The following is a 25,896-nucleotide window of genomic DNA, read 5'->3' on the forward strand; positions in this document are numbered from 1 at the left end:
TACTGGATTAATCTTGATTGGCAGTTCCTAACATTTATGCTACACCAGCTCCTGAATTACAACTATCCACCTTGCACTATCTAAACTCATAAGGAAAATGCAATGGGCAACTCAGGTCCAATGCATCTTAAATACAGGCACATTGGGGATCAGTGCTGTTTGACTGCTCTGTTGTTTAATGAATTGTCAGACCTCAACTCCACACTTGTCCTGGTATCTCCTGGGAGGAAGAACAAATTGGTTAGTAGTGCTCCCTCCAAAACAAAAAGGCTTCAGAAGTACAAACATCTGCTAGGCTCATTAGTCACTTGCGGGAGTCAGTTCAGAAGCAGAGCAGACTGAAGCTGATGTGTTTTTCTGAAACCCAGAGGAACAGGAACTTTTTGACATGCTTTACTGGAAACATGGCTGCTAAAATAGGACACAAATGAGGTCACACTGATGCTTAACTTAAACAAGCATTTCAATAAGTTTCTCATAATTTCGTTCTGTGATTCTGAGAATCCCATTTTCCATGATCTCCATGTCAAGGCACAAAGAAATGAGTTCGTACTCAAAGAGACAGAGAGAGAGAACATCACCACAATCTAGAGTTGGCTACAATAAGTAAAGATTCATACTGCTGTACTTAAGAAATCCAGACTGTTTGGAAGAAGAAGAAAAAAAGGAGACACAAACATGGAAATGTAAGGACTTAGAAAATTAAACTTGGGGATCTTTCAAAAACTCATGAATGTGGAAAATCTTTCCTTTGCCAACCCCCAAAAGTTTAGAGGATTAATTAAGACTCCTAGAAATGAAGTGACAAGTCTTTTAGACCTTCTGCAAAATCACTTTGGATTCAATGTTTGGAAACTTGAACATGATGCTTCTGAACTACAACAACCACACAATGTTTCTTTAAAAAAAATCACCATATCTTGTAATTATGCCTATCAAAAGGAAATTGGGGACTGTGTGTAGGAAAACAGAAAGACAGTGTTCCCCCACTTTTGGCCCAATGCCAAAATACTGAGCGCATTACAGATACAATTCTGTTGTAAGTTGCATTCCTAGGGCGAGTTTTCTCCTTACCTCCTTCTAAAATTTGTTAGGGGGACATGCCCTCTCCATGGGTGCTACTATTTGCAATCTTATCCCCTGGTAATTGTAACATGTCAGCCTGGAGGCAACACCAATAGGATAGGTTCAGCTTACCTTCACTGCAGTCAAATTCTACAGGGAATAAATGAGAGATGGAGTGGGCAATGAAATGCAGTGGTTTGATGGTTCTTTCTAGATTTTGGTAGTTTTGCAGAGTAATACTGACAAGTCTTGCCTTTTATCCCACCAGTCCCTCTGCTTAGCATAGTGATATTGCTTGCTTTGGGGGCACGGTGCATTGCTGCTGTGCTAGTCAAAGATCACTAGGCTCCTGCCCAAATGCAAAATGGTTTTACATACACATTCTCTGGTATAAGCTACACAGGGCATAATGCTTCTTTGCACTGCAAATGCCTCTCTTCAGTTTCTCTTCCACATGAACTGCAACACGCCATTCACAAAGATACTGGGTGTGAGGTTCAAAGATTCTTGTATGAAAAGGACATCAGATGTGAGGAGGTCCACTGTGGTCACTATAGGGGGCATGTCTCACATTATGTAGCTGATGACCATCCTCACTATAAGCACTTGAATATGGAATGTTGCCATTGGTTATCTCAGATGATTGCCCCTTATTGCAAGCCAACCAAATAAGACTTCAGTTCAGTGATAATACAATGCTTCATTCCTAGTGAGATTTACCAGATCCCTCAATCAAGTATGTATGTTAGTGGGATATAATCTTCCTGCAGATAGTTACTCTTGGAAAGTGTCACTGGTAACAGTGTCACTGTAAATAAAGCCAGAAGCCCTGCATTTCCAGATCTAAGGAAATAATTGCATGGGAAGCAAGGAAAGGAGGCAGTTGATCTGCTTCTCGCTCAGTTGAATGGGAGTGGATCACTGTGGGAGTGGATCACCACCATCAGTGGTGGGCTGGAGGGAGGTAGCTGTAATCTTGGGATGAAGTGCACTCTGAATCCACTGCCCCTTTGATCCCCTTACAATCGGACAGGGATGCAATCCTTGTCGCCTCACCTTGTGGTTGGGTCTGCAGTGGATTAAGGGCTGTCAAGGATCGAGCAGTCGCTGCCCCTTTAAATAAAGCCTGAAGTCTCACACCTCTGCATTTGCTGAAACCATGTAAGCAACATGGTAAGGAACTGCTTTTTTCCTTTTCTTATAGAAATGAGACTAATTGTGATTTCCATGGATACAAAAAAAGACTTTCCTTTTGCAATCACCAGTAGCCCCAGGTTAGCATTGTCAACCATAACAGAGATGAGAAGCACTCCCTGTGCCAATGATGATGAAGGCAGCAACATGTTTGCATATTTTTTTCTAATTCCAGACTACAGTCACTTCTCTTAAACCTCCTTCGCATAAACAGTAGGTGAAAAAGGAAACCTGTGTCTGGACTGTCCTACTTCAAGTATTCTATGAATGAATGCTTCACTCCAGAATACTCAGTTTTCCATGTGCAAGGAACTGTTTCTACCATCCTACAGAATGGGAGACAAAATGGACCTCAGGGCAAAAGGGACCTCAGGGACTTCTGTGCCCACAGAATGTAGCTTTCTGCCCCTTCCCAAAATTTACAGAAGGAGAATAAAGGATATCAAATTATTTGACTGGCTTTATTTTGTGCTATGGGATCTTGTCAATACAGTATTTAAATCTGCTTACGTTGAACATAATGAAGCTGACGGGTTTTGTCAGACGGTTGTGGTACCTGCCCTAGTCCCATCTGCTCTAAATTGGCAGCAGCTGTTCAAGATGTCAGGCAGAGGCCTTTTGCAACCCCTGGAGACCCTGAAAATCTTTCTGGGTCCCCCACTCAGTTCAGACATTTTACAAGGCACTGTCCACATGCTTTCAAATCTATTTGTGCAGCCATTCTTTAAAGAAAATGGAAGCAGAAATCCTCTAGATGCCAAATCCTGCACTCTGGACCACATGCACAGAATCACAGAACCCACTATACTCTAATCAAGATGTTCCTGAAAGAGCTAAAACTATAAATGGTGGGAGATACCATTTAATCAAGCTTTGCCTTAATGTGTCTGCCGCAGGGGAACCTTCCATAAATGTTGAAGTCATAAAAAGGCAGGAAATATAATGTGTGCATGGGAATCCAAGATTAATTATGACATTGGGTAACCAGATGCTTGCAAAAGAGGGGCCCACTGGGAATTTTGCTGCAGGATACATCAGATGGACTCATTTCACAACAGGAAGGAGAAAAAGTGATACATTTTGCAAATGGGTAAGACAACTCCTATCTCTGTTAACACTAGGAAAAATGGGCAACACTTAGAATACACAGAGGGCACACACAAAAAATCTTCTGCACAGTAAGTATACTATTCAGTATGTTCCCCAGGAACTAGTACCCATATTCGAACGTTGTAAATATTGGAATGATTCATTGAAATCTATTGCATATGGACATAGGTACAATATATCTTTATATAACTCAGGCCCCCAGATTTCCATGCCCAGAAAATTGCTGAAAAATGAAGGCACAAAGATGTCCCTTCGGTGGGGGGGGGGGGGGGGCTGGTGGTGTATAAAAACAAAACTGCCAGTAGTATGATGTCAGCACTTGGCTTTAAAAGCAGTGAACTCTGGGAATGGCTGCTGTAGCCATGAGAACTAGAGAGCACAGCTGGGTCTTTTGCGTCTACATGACAGGAAAAAGGGAGTTGCTGGTGGAACCTAGATCAAGAGACCAACAGGAAACAGACACAAAGGGAGTTCCTGAGTCCACTTGAAGCTCGGGATGACAGCACCTCTGAACGGTCCAGCAGGTGTGTAAACTGACAAATACCAACAGGAAAGGCTTCAGCAAGCCCCAGGTGTCTGGGGAGACTGGCTTTCAGACACTTAGCACTCCAGGAGAGTTAAATCACCTTTATATTTTATTAATGATATTTATATAGCACTTTCTGAGTGCGTGAGGCACCTCTGTAAAGCAAGTCTTATTATTCCCTTATTGCAGCTGGGAAGTTGAGGCTGAGAGAGCAGCACAGTGGCAAGAGACTGAACTGCCTGGTTTGGATCTCACCACTGCTGTGGACTCACAAGTTAGCCTTAGGTGAGCCACATCTGCTCTGTTAAAGTTCTCCCCCCCCCCAAAAAAAAAATTAAAACAAAGCATACAACTTTTAATGCTTTTTTAAAATTCTAAACAAAACAAACTCAAACATTTGACTACTTGCACTCTAACAAGGGGGGGGGGAGAGTGGGGGAAGGCAATCTGCTTGGGGCAGAAAGAAGGGAAAATTAAACATATGCAAAAAGAAATCCAAACAGCGCCAGCACCAAGTTACTTGGAGCCCTTAGCAAAAGCCCAGCATTTAGGCCCACTGTGAGGCCCCCACTGACCTCTTGGCCACTACGGCCACTGGTTCCAGTCTCTTGACCACTGTGCTGCTCTCTCTCAGTGTTCGTCTCGGCTGCAATAACCATAAGCATAGCCAGGTGGGTTCCCCAAAGGGCATGCGTGCTCAACCAGTCCCCAATCTGGCCAACCTCTGGCAATACCCCTGAATCCCCGGGTACAGGAAAGTAGAGGAACGAAGGAACAGAAATGGAGAAGGAACACAACATGCGATAAATAAATTTGTTCATCTTAGAAGTGTCATAAGGACAAGACTGTTTTTAATTAAAGATATTTATAGATCCATAAACATTTCCCCAAAGCTCAGAGAAGCTAAAGTATCTCCCAAACATTCAAAAACAATCAGAACACTGCATGAAAATAAAAAGTAAGCAACGAGTCAGTATATGTACAATGCCTGTAAACCAAGGAAAAAACAGGCTGGACCTTGGTATCCACAGGGATCCATTCCTGGACTCCTTACAGATACCGACACCCAAGGGTGTCCCATAGAGGACCTCTAGATGCAACCAGAAGTGCCTTCTAGTCACGCCCAGAGGTGTTCTGAGATGCAGAGAGGCCTTTGCACAGCCTCCTCATACCTCAGAAGGCTCTGAGAGGCCCTTTTGGTTTCTTGACAAACTGGAAGTGCCTCTTAGAGGCCTTCTGAGGCACAGGGAGGCTGCATGTGGCAGGCATGTTCAAAGGTCCTCTGGGCCCTCCAAACACAGGTTCGGAACATGCAGCGAGTCAGATTTGCAGGTTCCAAATCCACAGACGAGGAGGACCCACTGTATCTTCTTGTTGTGAGCTCTCCGTGTACAAAGTTCAAGAAATCTGCTTGGCACTTATTTTATTGAGGTAACAATTGTGGCTTTTCAGTTCTGAAGAACTGTTTTCCCTCCTTTTGAACAAGGCATTCTTCATCTTGCAAGAACTGTGCCACTACTGGGCAATGCCACATTTCAACTAATATTCTTTTACATTGTCTGCAATGGGAACATGGAGAATTCTGCATCATCAAGGCATTCAGCAGAACTGGCACCAGGCTGCGGAGGGCTCAAGATCAAAGTTCTGCAGTGGGCTCCCCCATGCTGCCCCCACTTGCCTCCTGGTGGTACTTTAGGTGCTGCTGCTGGTAGTGAGGGTTCTGGGGTGGGTCTCAAGAAGTTGATCCTCCGAAGGGAGGGGTTTTTTTTGTTACCATGGTATCCAATACATCCTAAAGAAACTGATTTTACTTTCATTGCACTAAGCACTGCCTTAAGGCAAGGGACATGACAGAATGGTGCAGAATGTGATTTTTATTTCCACTTCCCCTTAAAGATGGACTGTTTTAAGTTCTTGTTCCCCTCCTCACTTACTGGGTGCGTCAGACAATGTAGCTGAATAACTTTCTATACAAGAAGGTGGCCATCTCTGGTGTCATTCCAAACCCAAGTCATGTGGTATGGGCAAATGACTGAAGCTGTACATACTGCCGTGCCAAGCCAAACAATGAATAAAGGCTCCATCTGGATCCATTGATCTTGTGCTCTATGCTTATAATGTACTTCAACATGGAGACGATTAAAAAATCATCATTGTGGTCAATAAATTGGTTCAGCATTAGAATGCCACTGTCTGCCCATGTCCTCCATATGAAAGATCAGCCTGCGCTGTTGAGATTACAATTTTCCACAGAGTTAATTTAGCAAGGGAACAGAGGTTAGAAGCTAGTTTATGCCATAGCACTTGCCCTTCTTGCCATGAGCACTGCTCATATGGTTGGCACTTCTCCCATCTGTAGACCCTGAGACTGTCCCCTGCTATACAGAGGGACTGGATTCAATTATTGCCAGGCTGGAGTTGGAGAACTATGAGGCAACTAACATATGCTTGTATGAGCCAAGATAAAAAAAAATGTGGTGAGAAGTGGAAGTGCTCAGGTCCCCATAAGAACTGACATTTATTAAAGTTTAGCATTCTGGGAGTACGGACTCTGAAGGACTTCATGGTGACACACAACAATCATTCCTACATTAAAATTTTCACCATAGGCTGATACTGGTTTTTGATCCTTCATTCTTTAAAAGAAATCTTAATTACCACATTTCTTTTAAATTCAGGGAACTGCCAAGCAATTGCATTATAGTACTGGCACTGTTAGATATGTACATAAACTTCTCCTAGAAGGGCCAGTAGTTATGATTGTCTCCATAACTGTATAGTTCAATACACAGAACAGGGTGGAATGTCAAAGCTTATATTAGGGACAGAAAAGCCTTTTCTGATCATCTCATTCATATAGCAAGAACACACTCATTACTGTATTGCAATAGCTGTTGATGAAACCTCTTGAGTAGATCTCTTTGAGGGCCCAATCCTATTCAATTTTCCAAACCCAATCCTATTCCAGTTTTCCAATGGGGCATGCGCTGCATCCAGTGGTGGTGGGGGGCAATCACAGAGGCCTCCACCAAGTTAGGGAATGTTTGTTCCCTTTCCTCAAGGTTGCATTTCAGTTGCACCGGCACTCGAGGCACTCGAAAGCTGGATAGGATCGTGCCCCAAGTAATTTTTCTTTTATTGGTCCCCCTATGCCAGCTGAATTTCAAAGGGGAAACAAGGCATATACTTAAATATGCAACTTCCTGATTCAGTGTAACAAGGACTCAGGGCTGACAAAGAAAATGCCTTTAAAAGCCACAGATATCAATAGAGGACAGAATAATCTTGAAGTTGAGCTGTCTCTGGAGCATTAAAAAAAAAAAGGTAGACAGAGCACATAGTTCTAAAGAACCCAGAGGCTAAACTGCTCACTCACACCATAACATGCATCTATTCCATTCACAAAATATTGTGTAGAGGAAACCTAAACAAAGCACTATAAAGATTTAATTGAAATATGCAGTCACCCCTGTCTCATATCTTTTCACACCATATGGTACTTGAAGCGCATTAAAAATGAAGGTGCTACAGGAGCCAATCCTATTCAACTTTCCAGCATTGGTGCAACTGAGGTATGCAGCACCGAGGTAAGGGAACAAATGTTCCCATACCTTGAGAAGGCCTCTGTGACTGCCTCCCCATCACAGGAAGCAGTGCATACCACACTGGCACAGCAGCACCAGCACTGGAAAACTGGATAGGATTGGGCTGTCAGTCTGTAGATTTACACAATAGGAAAAGAACAAAAATCAAAGAGCCTATTCCAAAAACAGCTTCCCATTTATTTTCATATCCTCAATAAAATAGTGCTTCTCAAACTATCTGATTGGGCAGAATCTCCCCCCCCCCCCTTTCACAGGACAAGTACTATACCCATGCCATATTACTTTTTCTTTCCTGGAAATTCTCCAGGGATCAGAAGCAGATCATTTGTGGGCCAGCACTGATCCACAGACCACCATTTGAGTAGTACTGCTCTATAACATCCCTGCTTCAGTTGGGGTGCCATTTTCATTCCAGATAAGTTTATTTGAATTTTGACCTTGGATAAGCAGATGTTTCCTATCAAATTTTGGTTGGTTCACAATGAATCCTTGTATGTAGGAGTCCCACACTTGAAAATCCCATATTATGTACCCAAACTGGAGCTTGCACTGAGTTAATTTCATCCCCAATATGGTACACAGTTGTGAGAAGACTCCAGTTTATGTTTACATTTGGCACACAACAGCCTATGTGTTAAAGGGGTGAAATTAGAATCCAAAGTCTGCAAAATTACTTTCTACCCAATTTACAATGAGAACCTATACCAGGAATTGGCAATTCAAATGGTTGGTGAGCAAGTTCTAGAGCGCATATAGGGGGCAAGGGGCTACATTATTTGCCTCCAAAAGAATATTTCAGACATATGCCCTGTTTAGTTCCTGTTATGCAAACTTTCCCCCCACATGAGGGCTTCTGGATTCAGTTTCATGGAAGAATACAGAAAAAACTCTTACTGGTATGTTATCCATGTGGATTTTCAGAAGAGCCTACAGGATTCCAGCAACCTTCTCACAGATCCCTTTTGAGAAATACACATAATGATCTAGCTTTCATGCGCGTTTCTCCACATAAGTAATATAGTCATCGGGTTGGAACTTTAATACCAGAAACATCCCTAAAATGAACTATAGAACACATATCAGTAGCCTCCAAAATGCAGCCCGCAGCTGGATTTGGCATAACGTTACTAGTCCATCCACGCTGCACCCAAAGGCTTTCTGTTCCATGCTGCAGCCTCTACATTTTGCAGGTGAACTTCTCAGAACCTTGCACCTGGCAGCTGCTTCTGCCCAGTAATCAAGGTGCAAAGCCCTCTGCAGAAGTGCAGAATGGAAAGTGTTCACCCCTGCCACGCCCAGACAGGTAACAATGTGATGCAGTGGTCCGCGGTTTGGAGATTGCTGCTTTACACAGACAAGAACAGGATTAGCAATTGCTCTTCTTTGCTTTGCAAAGTGACATAGCTTAAATGCCTGGTTTCACATAGCAGTTACACACACCCAGTTCAGTGATTTTCAACCACTGTGCCATGGCACATTAGTGTGTCACAAATTATCTGCAGGTGTGCCTTGGGAGTTTGAGGAAGGGTCATGTATTAGTAGGGCCATTGGGGGATGTGAGACCCCATCTGGCAGTTTGAGACACCCTGTAAATTGTCAAAAAAAAAAAAAAAAAAAAAAAAAAAAAAAAAAGATGTGCTCCAGCACCTTCTCAGTGTACTGTAAGATGAAAAAAGTTGAAAATCACTGTCCCAGTTACTGTATAACTCACTGTATGCACTCAAACTGTTTTGCTCTTCCTATAAAAATGGTGCCAACTTTTGTAGAGGCCAGCTATTCAGGAAGGTTTCACCTTGTGTGGCAAAACACACTTTTGGGCCAGGATTACTAGGAGTAGAATACTTTTGGGCCAGGATTGCTAGGGGTGGACCTGTGAATACAAAAATTTTTCATCCCTTCATTTTTCATCCCTAGTTTATTATATTTCTTGGTGTATGTTTCCAAAATTTGGAGCAAGTCTGGCATTTACAGATTATGAATTATAGCTTTTGACATAAGCGAATGAAAGAGTCCACATGATCTCCATTGCAAACACTCTAAGCACTGTAGCCATGCTTTAATGTAACCTTGGAGAAGATTAAATTAATTGCGATTTCCTCTCTCTTGTTTTACCTTGGACTTTTCTACAATCATACTGAAGCCGACTAGAACTTGGCAGCAAGTGAACTGTAACATGATGTATTCACGTCTGCCTTATTCAGCCAAATTGGCCAGCACTTCAAGGAGTGAATGAGCAGGCTGCGAGGAAAGCTTCATCCCACATTAGGGAAGCAGAAGACTGTGGTCTACAGAGAACGGTGGCAAGACATTTCACTTGTGTATCCTGGTTTCGTATAGCCAGAGCTGATAAACCCCAGCTGTTATTTACTTAACATTCTACAATATCTTGAAAAGAGTCTCATTTACAAATGGAGGGGGAGGTAGCATATCCAGGGGTTTTAATGCATTTTTTTTCCCACTGAAAAACACAAACTTGTTCATCTAACAGGGATCTCTGTCCTACCTTGTTACAATTAGTATTTTCCATGGATGAAGCCCAAGGTCCTTTATTAAACAAAAGGGGCTTTGACTTTGGGAAAAGGTAGAGAAAGGAAAATTTTACTTACATTTTAGGAGAAAGTTAACATAGGAATTTTCTATTCCCACTGTCAGTCTCCATGTATGCATTCTTACAGTGAGAAACTGGAAACATCTTACAGCTTAAATTACAACTCAAGGCCTTTGAGCAGAGATTTGACGGGTTATTTCAAATAAAAACTTCGCCCTTTCCGCCTCTACAGCTCCTGCAACATAGAGATCCTCAGTCACTTTCCCAATTTTCTTTTCCCTCTCCCTGTCATTTTCTGGACCACTTCTTTCAACATTATTTTCCTAAGTCCCCTACTTTCTGCTGTGCTGTTGCCTTCTCAGTACCCTCCTTTCCAAGGAGTTCTCTCCTTCCTTATGGTTTACTGCTGCCCTACTCCCTTTAAAATCACAGACCAGAACATCCAATCTCTGACAGAGGTTTCATCACTATCACATAATCTTTATCATCTAGATCAGCAATTTTCAACCTTTTTCATCTCATGGCACACTGACAAGGCATTAAAATTGTCTAGGCACACCATGCTGCCGGTGGAGGCTCACACCCCCCCATTGGCCCTACTAATAAATGACCTTCCCCCAAATTCCTGTGGCACACCTGTGGACCACTCACGGCACACCAATGTGCCACAGCACAGTGGTTGAAAATGACTGATCTAGATGGTACATGACTCCAATGATTTTTATTTGCATCTATGATTCAAATTTTAAACAAACTGAAATACCGGTACGGAGAAGCAGGGGAAAGCTGCCCAGCAGCTGGAACACCAAAGCAGTGACTGCAGTAGGCACTGCAGCTAGCTGCACTTACTGCCTTCATAGTTTAACATTTGGATCCTCTTTGCAGCTCATTTATGTAATTCTTTCATAGCCGATAGGCATTTGTCTTCTCTCTCCACTCAAATGTTTAAGTATGCTGTTCTTGGCAGACCCAGACCATGCAGTAATACACTTTACAATGGCTACATTGAACACTAAGGGGCATAGTGCCTGAATCTATGAACAGACTATATGAACAACTGTCTTGCACGTGGCACTGATCACCAACCTACGGGCTGCACCCCATCTCTTTCAGTTTGCTTCTTAAACAAGAGCAAATTGAACAGTTTTGAAACAGGTTTCTATTGCTTCAGAAGAGCCTCATCAACTCCCTTGGCAGAGACTGCTTTATTCATATCTTTGATGTTAAGTACTCCAGAGATCATTTCTAAATCATGTATGTCTAAGGCAGGGGTGCCCAAACCCTGGCCCTAGGGCCACTTGTGGCCCTCGAAGACTTCCAATCAGGCCCTCAGGGAGCCCCCAGTCTCCAATGAGCCTCTGGCCCTCCGGAGATTTGCTGGAGCCTGCACTGACCTGATGCAACTGCTCTCAGTGTGATGGCCAACCATTTGACCTCTCGCATGAGCTGTGGGACAAGGGCTCCCTCCACTACTTGCTGTTTCATGTCTGTGATGCAGCAGTGGCAGCAAAGGAAAGGCTGGTCTTGCTTTATGTAAGGTCTTTTACAGGCTTTGAGCTACTGCAAGACCTTCATTCATTCATTCACTCAAGTTCCATCTCTAATATTTATGTAAATTTATTCAAATTTGAAGTGTAAATTAATTCTTTTTTTCCTGGCCCCCGACACAGTGTCAGAGAGATGATGTGGCCCTCCTGCCAAAAAGTTTGGACACCCCTGGTCTAAGGTAACTGGGTATCCCGCACACAGTTCTATTTCAGTATAACCCCCCACCCCCACCACTCTCTCACACACTTATCCAGACTTTTAATTTCCATGTGCTTGGAAATCCATGACTTTGGAAATCCAAGGATATCCAAAGTTTGTCCAACAGTCTCCCGCACTCCTGAACCCATCTTGTAATTAGCCGCTCACCAAGAGCAGGAAGCAATTACTGCAAGTGGCTGGAGGCAAAGGAACATCACAGACTGGACACTGTGCTGCTTTCAGGTGTCTCAACCCCCATGACAAACAGTTGTTCAAGCATATGCAACATACTTCCTATCTATCCAAAACCTTGACTGCTTTTTCCTTTCTACCTACTAATACAAACCCAACCGTATGGCAGGCCATCTCTATCCTCAGCACCTATGAGAACAGGGTGCTACATAGTTCAGTGGTGGAGCATTTGTCTTGCACAGGGAAGCTCCAGGTTCAATCCCTGGCATCTCCAGAAAGGGCTGGAAAAGACTCATGTTGGAAACCCTGGATTGCCACTGCTAGCCAACAAAGACCCCTCGTAGATGGGTCGACTCAGTACAAGACAACTTCAACTGTCTATTCACTGTACAAATTGGGACAGAAATCATAATGTACATTACATGCAGATGGCATTCACTTTTTTCCTTCAACTATGACAGGGAAGCCAGTCATCTGTTTTTTTGTTTTTGATTTTGGCGCTGCTCTTTTGTCTGGCATTGCAAGAACCTCAAAGGCAATATATTTTCAAAACTGGAAGCTTCTGCCAAGGGAAGTCATATGGCTAGCAAGCCTCCTGCCTTCCCAAGCAGCTGCCACAAACCTGTCAGGTATGCCAGCTGGCCATCAAACTCCTCCAACTTCACCTATGCTTTTATGCGCATTGGAGCAAAAGTTCACTCCCAGGCATTTCTCATTAAAGGATCCCAGCTCACAGGGTTGGAGATTATTCTTGTTTGAGACACTTTGAAGAGTAGGGCCAGTCACAGCAGATGATAGTAGGCCCGATGCATCAATGGCCTTTTACTGACTCAGTATAAAACAGTTCTTTGTATATTATAAACAAGCTGTTCAGATTGCAAAGACATGGGCTAAAGTGCAAAAACAATAATATACCCCACAGCTCGACATCACAGCTTGCCTTACTGATATAAGTGTGCCAATGAGTTCACCTTTTAAGCGTTGAAGGCTTTTCCAGATGGAAAATGAGAAAACCAAATTGAAATCAGACTAAATTCTTGCACTCTCCGCTGCAGACAACCTGCTGTTCATACAAGCAGCAGATGGACCACCAACTTGTTTCAAGAGGCACACTGGGTGCACACTTGTTTCTTCAAACCACAAACATACCACTCAGTAGATGCCACCCCACAAATTGAAGACCACTGAAGATGACAGATGAATTACAACCACTATCATTTAGGCTTTGCAAATTTTTATTGTGAACTCCTTAGCAGCATTTAGTCATGTACAAATATCGGTAGGGTACAGTTTGACACAGCCATCTCGTGTTAGGAGAGCAAGGCACCTGGCGTAGTGCCATGCCCTTTCTAAGATGTGGCATGGGCTTTCTACATGAAGCTTGCTTCATTTCTGCAGAATGTATTCTTCCTCTCCTTCCTCAGAAAGGAACTAGCACATGTGCCAATATCGGAAGCAATTTTCAAGCTCATATGCACCCTCCCTCTAATTAATACTTGAACTTAAGAGACCCAGTATTTATCTGAGCATAGAGTTTCTTTTCTCTCATTCAAATACAGACAACACTGTTTCTCCCAGTTCATATATTACATTATATGCATGGCAAGCGTGTGTAAACTTGAGGCCTGCTCTCAATCTCCCATTAAACACCAGTCCTGAGTGGAAGGGAAATACTGACTGAACAGGATCCTTGTCTTACCATCCCATTGTTTGGGACTGTACTCTCAGGATAAAGATTTGCAAACCACTAAACCGCAACACATGATTTTTGGAGGAAAAGTGTTGGGTTTGAATCACTAAAGGCCCAATCCTATCCAACTTTCCAGCACTGGTGCAGCCTCAACACAGCCCCAAGGTAAGGGAACAAAATGTTCCCATACCTTGAGGAGGCCTTTATGACTACCTCCCCATCACAGGAAGCAGTGCATACCTCATTGGCACAGTAGCACTGGCACTGGAAAATTGGATAGGATTGGGCCCTAAGATGGGAGCTTTAGTTTTAGCATCATAATTTTCAAGAAAGAGAGGTCTTAAAGTTTCATCGTTTAGCTACCCTGAAATTCATTCCATGCACTCTGAACAAGAGTTGATTTAGCATTATATGAAAAATACAGAATAAGTATTCTATATACACTCTGAAAAACACATTCCAAATCTTGTTTCACCAAGGAACATTGGCCTCTATCTTTACCGCAAACCAATTATAAGCTCTTCTTACTTGTCGTCTAAAAACTATTTGCAAAAAGAAATCTCAACAAAAAGCCACAAGTCTGGACAGCATGGACATCCTGGCTCAATACAGGAGTCTGGTTCTCCCATCAGCCAGTTTCCTCATTTCAGGGATTAAAGTCTGAAGAATATTTAAGAGGTTTGGGATCCGTTATACATCCCTTGGTCCACTAGGTATTAAGTTTAAAAAGTCAGAACTAATATATTTCAAAATGAGACTAAAAGCACAGCCAGTGGCCGACCACACAACAGAGACCAAAGTCAGTGATCAGAAGCAAAGGCCACTTTAGATGGCCGCCAACTTATATCTTCTAAATCCACTATTCTAAGGGACCAGTTCCATCTACCTTGAGCATGCTTGGTTCCCCACTTCCCTGAGCAGTAGGAAATTAAAGGGGTAGACAGTATAAGATCGGTTTCCTGTGGATAATTACTTGCTAAAAGAGTGAGAACAAACAGAGAAAGAGTGGGGAACAGAAGCCAGCAGTTACTGCTTCTCTGCATGCATGCATGCACTGATGAATGCCTCTAGCCTTCTTTGCTGAACTTTGGGAGGGGGAAGAAGGTTCCTTTTTCCCCAGCATACAAATCCCTAGCTTCTATGTGGCAAATTCTGACACAAAGAATATTATAGCCTGGCTCTCAGAACAATTCATTTACAAATGTGGTTAAAGATAAGCATAATTTGTTCCATAAACAAATTGTGCACTACTTTGAATGAGAAATTATTTAAAATCTAAACCACATTCAAGGCACATTTTGCCCCTCTCTTCTGATCTTCTATTTAATCAGATTTCTTTAAATTAATCTCTATTTCTTTAATTTTATCAGAGAAAGCAGAAACAAAAACAAAATCATAAACTCCAAATTATAAAGAGATAGAAAATGATTGGATAGGACCCTAAAACATATTGCTCAAAATTGAGCCTGTCTCTTGATAAATTTATCAGTTCTTGCCATTTTAAAAATTTTTATTAAAATATTTATACAGTATCTTCCAATAGGTCAGCTTTGATGCTATAGCAAAAATCCAGATTTTGCAATGTCATTCTCACAGTGTGGTAGTTTATTTTTTCCCAATGTGTTGCAAGACATATCTTACTGTACTGAGTAGAAACTGTACTTTTTAAGCTGTCTTTTGAAAATTTCATTCTTTCCACTGGCCATGCTTTTACAACCATCTTACCCAAGTCAGTCTCCACTATTTTATTGTGTGCCTATTATATCTGTTTATTGTTGTGAGCAGCCTTGAACAAGTTAGCAAACGGGGCAATATAAATTCTTAATAAAACACATCTCCAGGAATGCTTACAAAATTTTCTTCATCTGAATTTCTCCCTTAATTTGGAAATTCCAAGTTACCTCTTGGTGAATTGGAACCAACATGTCAGCAGTCTGCCATTCTTTACTTTTTGTTTTAATTTTTGCAGTTCATTGAGGCTGTTGAATATATTTGGTCTGCCACAGTTTTTAGTTTTGCATCCCTATCTTACAGATTATGGTCTCCAAAACATATGCCCCACGGATTAAATCCCATTACAAAGTTGATGTGAAAAAGTCACATCAAAGTTCCTTTGCGTGCTGCTATTCACCAATGAAAAGACATGCTGAAACCCATAAGAACCTATGGGGTTCTCACAAAAGGGCTTAACAATTGCAGCAAACACACACCACTTCCAAATTTAAGTTTAGAAATTCACTAAGTTAAATGGGAAGGCAGTCTCAGGCAGGCAGGGAGAGCCCTGGAGCAGACATGGGCTCGCCCCGCAGCAGGCGGATTGTGCCCTCCAGGGAAGCAGCAGCAGCAGCAGGAACTGTAAGCGCCATGTGCGCTACGGCCAGCAGGGAGACCTGGCTTTGAGCTGGAAGGCAGCAGCCCATTCCTTCCACTCGCGGGGCCAAGGATTGAGCCGCACCTGCCACTCACGGGGCCAAGGACTGAGCCACGCCTGCTCAGAAGCAGGTCCCCCTGCGCTCCACGGGGCTTACTCCCAGGAAAGTGTGGCTGGACTGCACCTGATCCTTCCCTTGGGCAGAGCCCATCCAAACCCCCCACCCCCACCTTACAGACCAAACACGGCTGGGATCCAGTGCAGGAGAGGCTTCCTCAGAAGTTGCACTGGTTCTGATTCCAAGGTGGCTGGAAGGGATCAGGTCAGTACTGTGTCCACACAACGCAGACCGGGTGCTGTGCCCTTAAAACGCCTCTGCATCCGCCCAGCTCCAGCCCTCCTCCAATCCCCTTGTGTTCCAGGCCAGGCTAAACAAACCTCGATCACCCTGCTGTAATTGGGCGATCAGCATACTCAAAGTCATCGGAGCAGGAGGTGACTTACTGCAGGAAAGAGCTGACACACTTTGCAAAATGAGAAAATCCATTTGGGTGGTATAATAGTAACATGTACAAGACAAGAAAACTGGAGGAGGAAAAACCATGTAAGAACAGTGGTGAACATCTTCTTGAGCTGTGTCATAGAACTATGGCCAGACCTCAGTGTTTGAAGAACATGGGTTTCAAGGAGAGATAATGAACTACTCAGAAAGGTCAAAGAAGGTTTCTGGCAGGAGGTGCACCTTGACAACATTCTATGACATTTGTTAATATTTTACATACTGTTCACATTTTGAGGAGTATTTATTTAGCTATGCAAAACCCATCTTCATATATTTAAATAGCATGAATATAGATGTCTCCTTTGCTCATTGCTAGAGTTTTCCTTCAAGACACATCAGGCTAGGCACTAGGAATTATGCTGGAAATTCTCAAATATTGCTGAGGATAAATTTCCAGCTAAATATATTCCCCAAGCCAGAATATTCCAAGCTAGAATTGTCAGAAAAGTGGAGTCATAGACTTAGGTGTAGAATCAACAGAAGGGTAGGCACAAGGAGGAAGACCAAAAGGCTCATGAATGCCATCTTCCTCAGAAGGAAACATTTCAGACCCAGTTTGCGACAAGTCATGGTTTGCTATTTTGCCCACACAGTAAAACTATAGTTTGCATTTGACTGCAAACCAGGACTTCAGACAGGCAAGCTCAAACCACAGCTTGCGTTCTCAGATGAACCAGTTTGCCACAAACCACGACTGGACGTTACTAACAGCTACACACAAGGGGAGAAGGAAGAGAAAGAAGGAGGGGAAGGATGTGACCCCAAGGTTCAGAATGGCTTGCTTTCATACTGCCAAACTGTGGTGTAGTATTTCATCTAAATAGCCTCTGTGGAAAAAAAGAAAATCTCTTAAGGCGAGACAAAAATGCATTTGGATCAATCTGAAGTACCAACTTTTGCCAGCTAGGCATAGGTGGTCAAAAACATATAATGCTCACAAGATCTGGTGAAGACTGTTTAAGAACAGTTAGTTCTGGCAAGAGAAGAATATCCTCAAGAGTTGCAACTGGAAGCAATTCAGTTTAATTGGCAGGGAAAAAGGATGGACAACCTGTGAATGAACTTAAATTGCATCATTAACAAAAATTAAGTGCTTCATGTGTTACCAAAACGGCTGTTTTGTTTAGGGGAATTGTTACACTGCCCTTATTGGAACATTAGGATCGTAGGCAGAGAAATTCCCTTTTGCTTAAAGAGGAGACTGAGAGAAAGATAACTTTCAATAAAAGATTATGGTTTATTACAAAAGAACAAAGGTAAACATAATGCACATGGAGAAATATATTTCTTGGTACCTAGCTTTCAAGGTGGTTGCGTGTGAAGAGTATTTGGTGCATATGAGGAAAACAGATAAGGAAGGGGGTTGTAGGGAAGGTTTATAGGTGTCCCTGCTCTGCCAAACCCAGCTGCTAACTAAAGATGGGGAGAGTCCTGCTTCAGTCTTGCTATCCTTGGGCTTAGTTGATCTCATCTTCATTTAGTCTGATTGGTTGTGGCCGCTCATGACATTTTGTTGCCAATGCAACATTTGCAATGATAATGCTAGAAGCACCCATAACCAATGTCACATAGCTCACCAAAGCTAATGGAATTAGCACTTCAGGCAAATGAGGACAAGGTTAGTAAAGGCACAGAAAGAAGATAAGTACTGAAAAGCAGCAGCAAGTGGGTGAAGAAAGGAGCAATGAAAAGCAGTGAATATCCACTTGCACATGTAGATCTGGCAACAGAACCATCATCATACCATATGAATAATCAATTTCAGTGGAAATTCTCAGTTGACAATCCTCAAGGATGACAACAATGAAATGACATGCATGTGCATAAGAACCAGTCCTTCATGCCAGTCAGCTGAATGAGAGAAGAGAAAGAACGGAGTGCATGAGGTGCAAGGGAAGTTCATGCAACTCTTCACTGGATGCGGCAGCATCAAGTGATGAATGTGTTTGCGGAACCAGCTCCATGTACTATACTCATTTAACAGGGATTTTGCTTTAACATTAGGGTTGCCTTGTCCCTCATTATTCAGATATCTTACTTTTAATTATGCATCCTTTCCTTGAAGAGAGAATTAAACTTAGAGTGGATTTTTCCTAAAATTCTAGCCTGGATAAGTAACCAGAAGGGTGCTATCTTAAATTTAAATTAATCAGCAACCCTGCATTAACCACTTATTTTGTAACACTATTAGATAAGGAGGAAAAAAACCATTAGTGATGTTGGGGCAATTTGGAAAATCTGAACTGTAAAACAAAGATACAAAAAAGGTTTTGTATTTCTTGTTAGATTCTTTATGTAGTGGTTCACTGGTCAACGGCTGGTGTTCAGCTGAACCTTTTGCAGAACTGAGCTCACATTATAAACCACAATGGGACTACTCTGAAAATATTTGGCTCAGGACTGTATATAGATAGTACTTTGTTTGCCACTCTGCTAGCCTAACTACAAGAAGAACTTACATTTATTTTTGTGACACCTCCAACATGTGTGGAACTTTACAATGCAAGTCATGCAAGCATAAGCAAAGCTACGTTAAGTTCCTCAAGAGCCTACAAACCAAGGTTTGTAATGAAAGAAGCGGGGTGACTGAAGCTGAAAAGCAAGGATTAATTAGATTCATTTTAGTAAGTCCGAGGTCCACTCCCAATATCACCTAGGATACAATCCTACAGAGGAAGTATCTTCTGTAAAAGGTCTGAGAGAGAAATATCTGAACTTCCTGCTTTTTGGCATTTTTTCTTTGCCAGAAAGCGATTCGGCTTGGAGCGGTCAGTTTAACAACTTTTGAATGCTATGATTAATAGGCAAAATATATTTTAAAAGCAAGTCTCAAGTGATTGATATCAAACAGGAATATCAAATGAAACCCAAACATACCAGCATAAAAGCCGTATATATAAAAAAAGAGGCATGTGTTTTGGGTTCCTGGGACAGGAAACAAAGTACAAAGAGATCCCATAATTTGACTTCCTGAAAATATTTTTTGCTTTTCAAGTTTGAATTTAAAATTGTTTTTCCAAGTCTGGAGGAAATAAGTCACTGGGCTACTAGCTAGAAGTCTCAAAAACAGGCCAATGCATCTTTTAAAATTATCTCCAAATTACATGGTGACAAAATACCTATATTTCATATATCTACATGTACTCCATGTTCCCAAAGAGATCAAGCTCTGTCCATTTCTCTTTGCAAAGCAAACCCAGCAAACCAAGTTTGAATGAGAACCCTACATTCTCTACAAAGGAACCCTATGTGATAATGCCAACGTAGTCTATGATCCAAGACTGCGCCACTTTAAGCATACTCAACTGGCAGTTCAGAGCACAACAATATTTTCCATTGCCATATGGACTGAATTTAAGTACATGCTCAAAGGAATTTGTTATCTAATTAAACTGGCCACAGTACCACCCTTGATTTAAAAAAAACCTCTCACACATAGCCAAGGCTCTCAAAGCAGCAGACAGACTATATAAAAAATGCCACTATAAAACTCAAAAATTTCTTCTGTAACAGGGTTGGTGAAACTACGACTCACATGTGGCTCTGACATAAAATGTGCGGCTCTCTTAAATATGTCAGCTGAGCTCCTTTTTGCAACACAATTAACATAAAAAGTAAAGAAATAATTATTTACTGTGTATAAACTGAGAGTCCACTGGATTAAAACATAAGTTTAATGTTCAAAGTGAATAAATATCTAAGAATTTTAATACCTCTTAAAAATTGTGGCTCTCAAACATCTCTCTCGCAGATATCAAGCAGCTGGAGTTTATCATACATGGCTCTCACATTAAGCAAGTTTGACCATCCCTATCCTAATAACATCCCGAGAACACACAACATAGCAAAAGCCTGCCTAAAGAGAAAGAGGGATTAGTAATCTTCCCAACACTCAATTAAAAAAGCAAGCCTAAAGGGTTTCTTTGTGCAACCTGCTGTCTAGAGAAGCAGCAACTACCAAGAAGGACCTATTCCTTGGGGACATCTGCCTCACTTCAAATATTGGGGCTTAGCCAGGTTTCCTTGGATGAACGCAAATCGTGTGGAAGCTCTTTATCCTGTAGACCCACCCAGCCCCAGCTCAAATCCAGCTATGTAGTGCACTAAGTTGTACTCACAATGTGTGAGGAGGCCTAGCCCCTATGGCTGATTGTGGGTTCCTTCTGGCCAATTCTTCTTCTGAAGGAAGTTCAAAAAACCAATATTGAACTTAACATTTCTAGGAAAGTTTGAATCTTATTAATGATTATCTTCTCTAAATCTCAAAATCAGACAACTATGGCCACGCAACAGTGTCCTTGGTTTAGAAAAATATGTGTGGTTAAGACTCCAAAAGCTGCTCATGGTGGCTAATCCTTAAAGTCTCCTCCTACAGTAGACTGCCAGTGCCTAAACATCTTCTAAGGATTACGCAAAACTGTTTTGTTGGTCAAGTGCTGCATTCCAAATTTTCCCCCTTGCAAGACTGAAAACAGGGCATTTGTCTGAAATGATACAAGTTCTGTTAACACTGAAGGAAAAGGCTCACATAACGTTCAATGTGTGCAGAGCCTTTTCCTCCATCTGAAGTCAGGCTCAGAAAAGAGAGGGGCAGTGTCAAGTCCAGACTGATATAGAATGTTGACACGACCTATTGCCAGAGGAAAGGGAGAGACAGCAATAAAACAAACTCTAGCTATGATCCTTCAAAGATGGAAGGAAGGTAGGACCTGAGCACTTTGAAAATGACTAGCTGCTCCAGAATGATTATGCGGGTTTTCCCCAGCTGAAGTGACCAAGCCCCACCGATTCTGAGGGAACCACAGTGAGCTCTCCATCCCCATATCCAAGCATCAGTGGTTATTTTTCTGGACAACATGTCAGGATGGAAGGGAACAACCTCAAAGAGATTGGGTGAGAAAACCCACAGGTGTAAAGAATGCAGGTTTCAATCCCAGATAAGTACCCACTTGCAGTAGTAATGCACATGAGTTCTGAATACTGATAAGCACCATCTCTGAGGCCTCACATACAGATGCCAATAAGAAAATTGTCATGTGACTTTAAAAGTCACAGGATTTGAAACGTTCATTAAGTAAATAATGTTTGGAAGTCTACGACCACACATATTATTTTCCAGCCACTTGATTCCAGGAGATGGGCCCAACAGTGCATAAGGGCTAAGAGGAAGAAATTGGATCCACCGAGTCCGTTTCTTGTGGTTCACATTCAGTCCCAAAGACATCAACAGGATTAGAGTGGTCCAGATGTTTTGAAGAGTTGCTGCTTGGATTCTGCCGCTATGAGCCAATTGTTATGTTAAAGAAAACCATAATCCTTCTTCACCAAAAAGGAAGGTGATCACAGCCAGCTGTACATTTTGTGATGACCCCGGTACCATTCAGATGTCAAAGGGAAGCACTCAATTTGGAAGTATTCAATGCTGCCTGCAAAAGTAGAGATATTTTTGATGCTGTGGATGTTTCACAATGTGGTAGAAAATCCTTTAAGTCTACAACTGTGAGTCGCATGCCTCTGAAGAGAAAAGTCAGGGATGCTCATTATAGCTATTATACAGAACTACTTTTTTCTGAGTAGTGTTGACATTCAGTAAGCATAAGATGGGATGCAGACCACTGTCTTTCTTTGGTAACATGAAGTAACTCGAGGGAAAACTTTGATGTTCACATTTGCTATGCCCCCTATGAACTCTGCCTTGATACCAACAGCTCTCTGCAGAGAACTTGAGTGAAATCTGATTGCATGCTTTGAGGAAGCTTGTGGTGGCAAGTTTTCAGGGGTTGCTAGCATGGCTGCTGTAGGTGTGAGGGCCATCTGAACATAAATCCATTTTCCAATGGGATTTTTACAAACATTATTCTATGAGAGCATCTCACAGAACCTCCCCTTCTCCAGGTTTTTCCCATTCATAGTGCAGTCGTCATCCTGCTTGCTGATTCTTGCACTTTCCAAGCCTGCAAACAAGCTTCAGACAGGTTTCTCAAATATGTTATATTCATTTTTTACCAGTTGACTCTTCCACACAGATACACCAGCAGCTTCCTGGTCTCCCACCCAAACAGCCAATCTTGCTGAGATTTTTCAGCCAAAAGGACAGTTCAACCTCCAGACCACTCCTTCTGCCATAAAAGTTTATGTATATTCAAAACTCTCTAGCCTAGTCCAGAAATTTACAAAAACATGTACAGGAATAAATGGTCAGGAGGCGCATGATTCCCTTCTCATTGTGGCCTGAAGGCCTCCCTCCCCACAAAATGCATTTGTCTGCAGGGCAGACACTCTCCATGAGGTGAGAGCACCCTGTGATAAGAATGATGGAACTACTACTTGCCACTGCATTTCTGCTCCATGACCACATATTCCTGAACTTGTTTTTCTGAAGTCTGAACAGACCTACTGTGGGGAGAGCGTCCAAACCACCATACAGAAAAGGGGTAATTAGCACTTCTGTTTACAGAAGATCAATTCAGAAGGCTCACATGGGGAAGCTCAACTGAGGGCTCTTTCTTTGTACACACAGAATCTCAGATAAGTACAGAAAACATAAGTGCCATCCCACGCAGTTTAGGAAACTGGGCATATACATGCAGAAGGGGTTCAACATTTTTGAAAAAAAACACCAGATAATTAAAAAATAGGCTACGCCAAACTAGAAATCATGAAACGTACTTTTTTCTTGTGCCTGTGCACAAGACTGTGCACGTACTTGTTTCTTGTGCTTGTGCCTGTGCACACTTCCATAACCGTATCACACTTTATAAACTTAATGTCCACCATATAGAAGATCAAGATTTGACCATATAGAAGATCAAGGTTTCAAGATTTGCTTGCACGTCACCACGTCAATGGAGAAAACCACATTTAGGTGTACTGCATAACCAGCTTGCAGCAAGCTAAATCAATTGTTGGGAAAGGTGAAGGGAAAGAACCTGAAGTGTCTAAGCTGTGCATAATATGCCTGTTTCTAGAAAAAAAAATTGCAACACCACTGAAGTAAAGAAAAAAACTTAATACACCATGTTGTGTTTCAGAGTACATCCACCCACACATCACTGAACCGGAGTCTTTTTCAATCGCTATGTTCTTGAAAATATTGTTTTCAGTCTTGTTATTTTAAGTTGTCCCTTTCAAAAATGCCTCCATGAACTGATTTTGTTTCAAAATATGCTTTGAGACAGATGCACAACATCTCACCCCTCATCCCCCACCCCTCTGCCAAAAAAAAAAAAAAATTTACATTCCAAAATGGATACATTTCCTCCTAGTTCCAGGTGAGAGACATCAATATAAATTTCACATTGCCGCTGAGCCATACGTCTCGTTTTATGAACTTTAGCTTGCTTGGCACACGCTTCTAACCATCAGGAAAACCCTATATTCCAGTTTAGTTGCAGATCAACTTCCAGAGTAATTCCATTATTACTCTTGGATATGGGAGTCCAGCCCACTCACATTAAATTTAAGACCCAACGAGTATAATGTACCATGCTGAAAGGTGATGGGAGAATTTCTTTGGGAAAGTCTTATAGTTATGTTTTCAACAATGGTCACAGGTTCTCACACATTTAGCAGTAACTAATGGGAATGTGAAGGTGGAAGGGAGAATAAACTCTTTTTTCCCTTTTTCTTAAGGTCAAACAAAGAAAGTTAGCCCCTCCAAAGTTAGCCAATGCAGCAGAAAGAAAGTAGGAGAACCATCTGCTTACCTTCACTGGTAGCGGCATTCTTCTGAGTTTTGGTTGGTGTGTGATCTGTACTTGAACTCACGTCGGATGAGATGCTTGAGCTGCCTTTACCTGCAAAAGGAAAACTGAAGCATGAGAAGGACTTTTTTCTCCATAAAAATCAAACACACTGAAATTCAACATACAAGAGTATATTTTCATTCTTCGTTTAGGGTCCTAAGTTAGATGGCAGGGGTAATTCTTCATACATAAAAAAACAGACAATGCTGGTTTACTACCCTAAGCTAGTGATTCCCAAATGGTGAGCCGTGGCTTCCTAGGAGCCATGGAAAACAACCAGGGGAGTCTCAGAATCCTTTCAAAAAATCCACCACCCTTAACAATGTATAGGATTGTAGCCCTTGTGGGGAGTTATGGCCAACAGTACCAGACAAAAATGATTGGGAACCAATGACCTAAGCAAACAGGATAGATAAACATGTATGACTGAAATTTAAAAACAGAACTTTTAAATTTCCAGTTATACCAAGTCTGTTTAAAATAACCTGGTTTAAAATTCATTATTTCACACAGTTTGTGTGATGACGACTTAAGCTTTTAAAAACTGAATTTCTGGCACGCACGCACCCCCTCCCAACATAGACCAATTTAAAGCCTGCTTTAAAAAAAATGCAATAGAATGAACCTTGGGAGAAGCCACCTGCTTCTTTGAGATCATGCATTATTGTGGCAATATTCGGAATATTTATGACTGCCAACAGCGTGGACATGTACTTGGCATGGCTGAGAAATACCATTCTGTCAAACAACTAGCTCTTGCTTCTGAAGAGTTCTCGGAACTCATTATCTGCTTCAGCATACTGTATTTTGATTTTATATGACCAAATCCTGTTTCACATGCTCCTTCTCTCCCCTTGTGTGCTCTGCTTCATTATTAACTTTCCAGCAAGCCACAGTATGCTATGACATTTGAATCAAAGTATGGCTTGCCAAGTTTGAACGTAGGATTTCTAGTACATCTATTGGAGACCTCTTATGAAATACTTCTATTGTTCTGACCTATCCTCAAAGTTCTTTCCAAACCCTTACAACCATCTGCTGTTAACTGACCCATAAGGTATCATATGGTTAAGGGTTAATTCACACACTGCCACACCAAGACTGCAACCTTGATCCAAATCTGTGCAAATGTACCTTTAAAAAACACCAGCTCTTCTGCTATCTCATATAGTTTAATCCTTAGTCAGGTTTGTAAATAGCCACTTATCTGGTCACCTACAGAATGCAAAAAACTTCTGCAGATGACCAGATATAGATGTTTCTATAAACTGGAAGAGAACTGATTTCCTTCCAGTTTCAGGTTATATAATGTCTGCTTTGGGCTTTCTTTGGGAAGAAAAAAATAGATGAAGCATGCATGCATAGGCAAGCTAGTTACTTCTGCAAAAGAATTTGCAACACTGCTGTAAGTTCAATAGCTTCTTTAAAAACACAAGTAAATTTCACAAAATAAGACCCAAGACACTCCCAGCAAACAGTTTTAGAATTTCATTTAAAAAGACTACTATAATCAAGGGTTTTAAAAGATTTTTTAGAAAATAC

At 41.8% G+C, this 25,896-nt stretch overlaps 1 protein-coding gene across 1 annotated transcript in view; it reads right to left on the reverse strand.

Annotated features, from left to right (window-relative positions):
* FBXL7 (F-box and leucine rich repeat protein 7) overlaps window positions 1–25,896 on the reverse strand; it is a 147,222-nt gene that overhangs the window by 90,039 nt on the left and 31,287 nt on the right. Inside the window, exon 2 of the mRNA XM_066625035.1 lies at window positions 24,316–24,405. Within this exon, the coding sequence (XP_066481132.1) occupies window positions 24,316–24,405 (90 nt within the window). The remainder of the gene's footprint in view (window positions 1–24,315; window positions 24,406–25,896) is intronic.

Source organism: Tiliqua scincoides, chromosome 4, assembly GCF_035046505.1.
Source record: "Tiliqua scincoides isolate rTilSci1 chromosome 4, rTilSci1.hap2, whole genome shotgun sequence".
In the NCBI taxonomy this organism is placed as follows: domain Eukaryota; kingdom Metazoa; phylum Chordata; class Lepidosauria; order Squamata; family Scincidae; genus Tiliqua; species Tiliqua scincoides.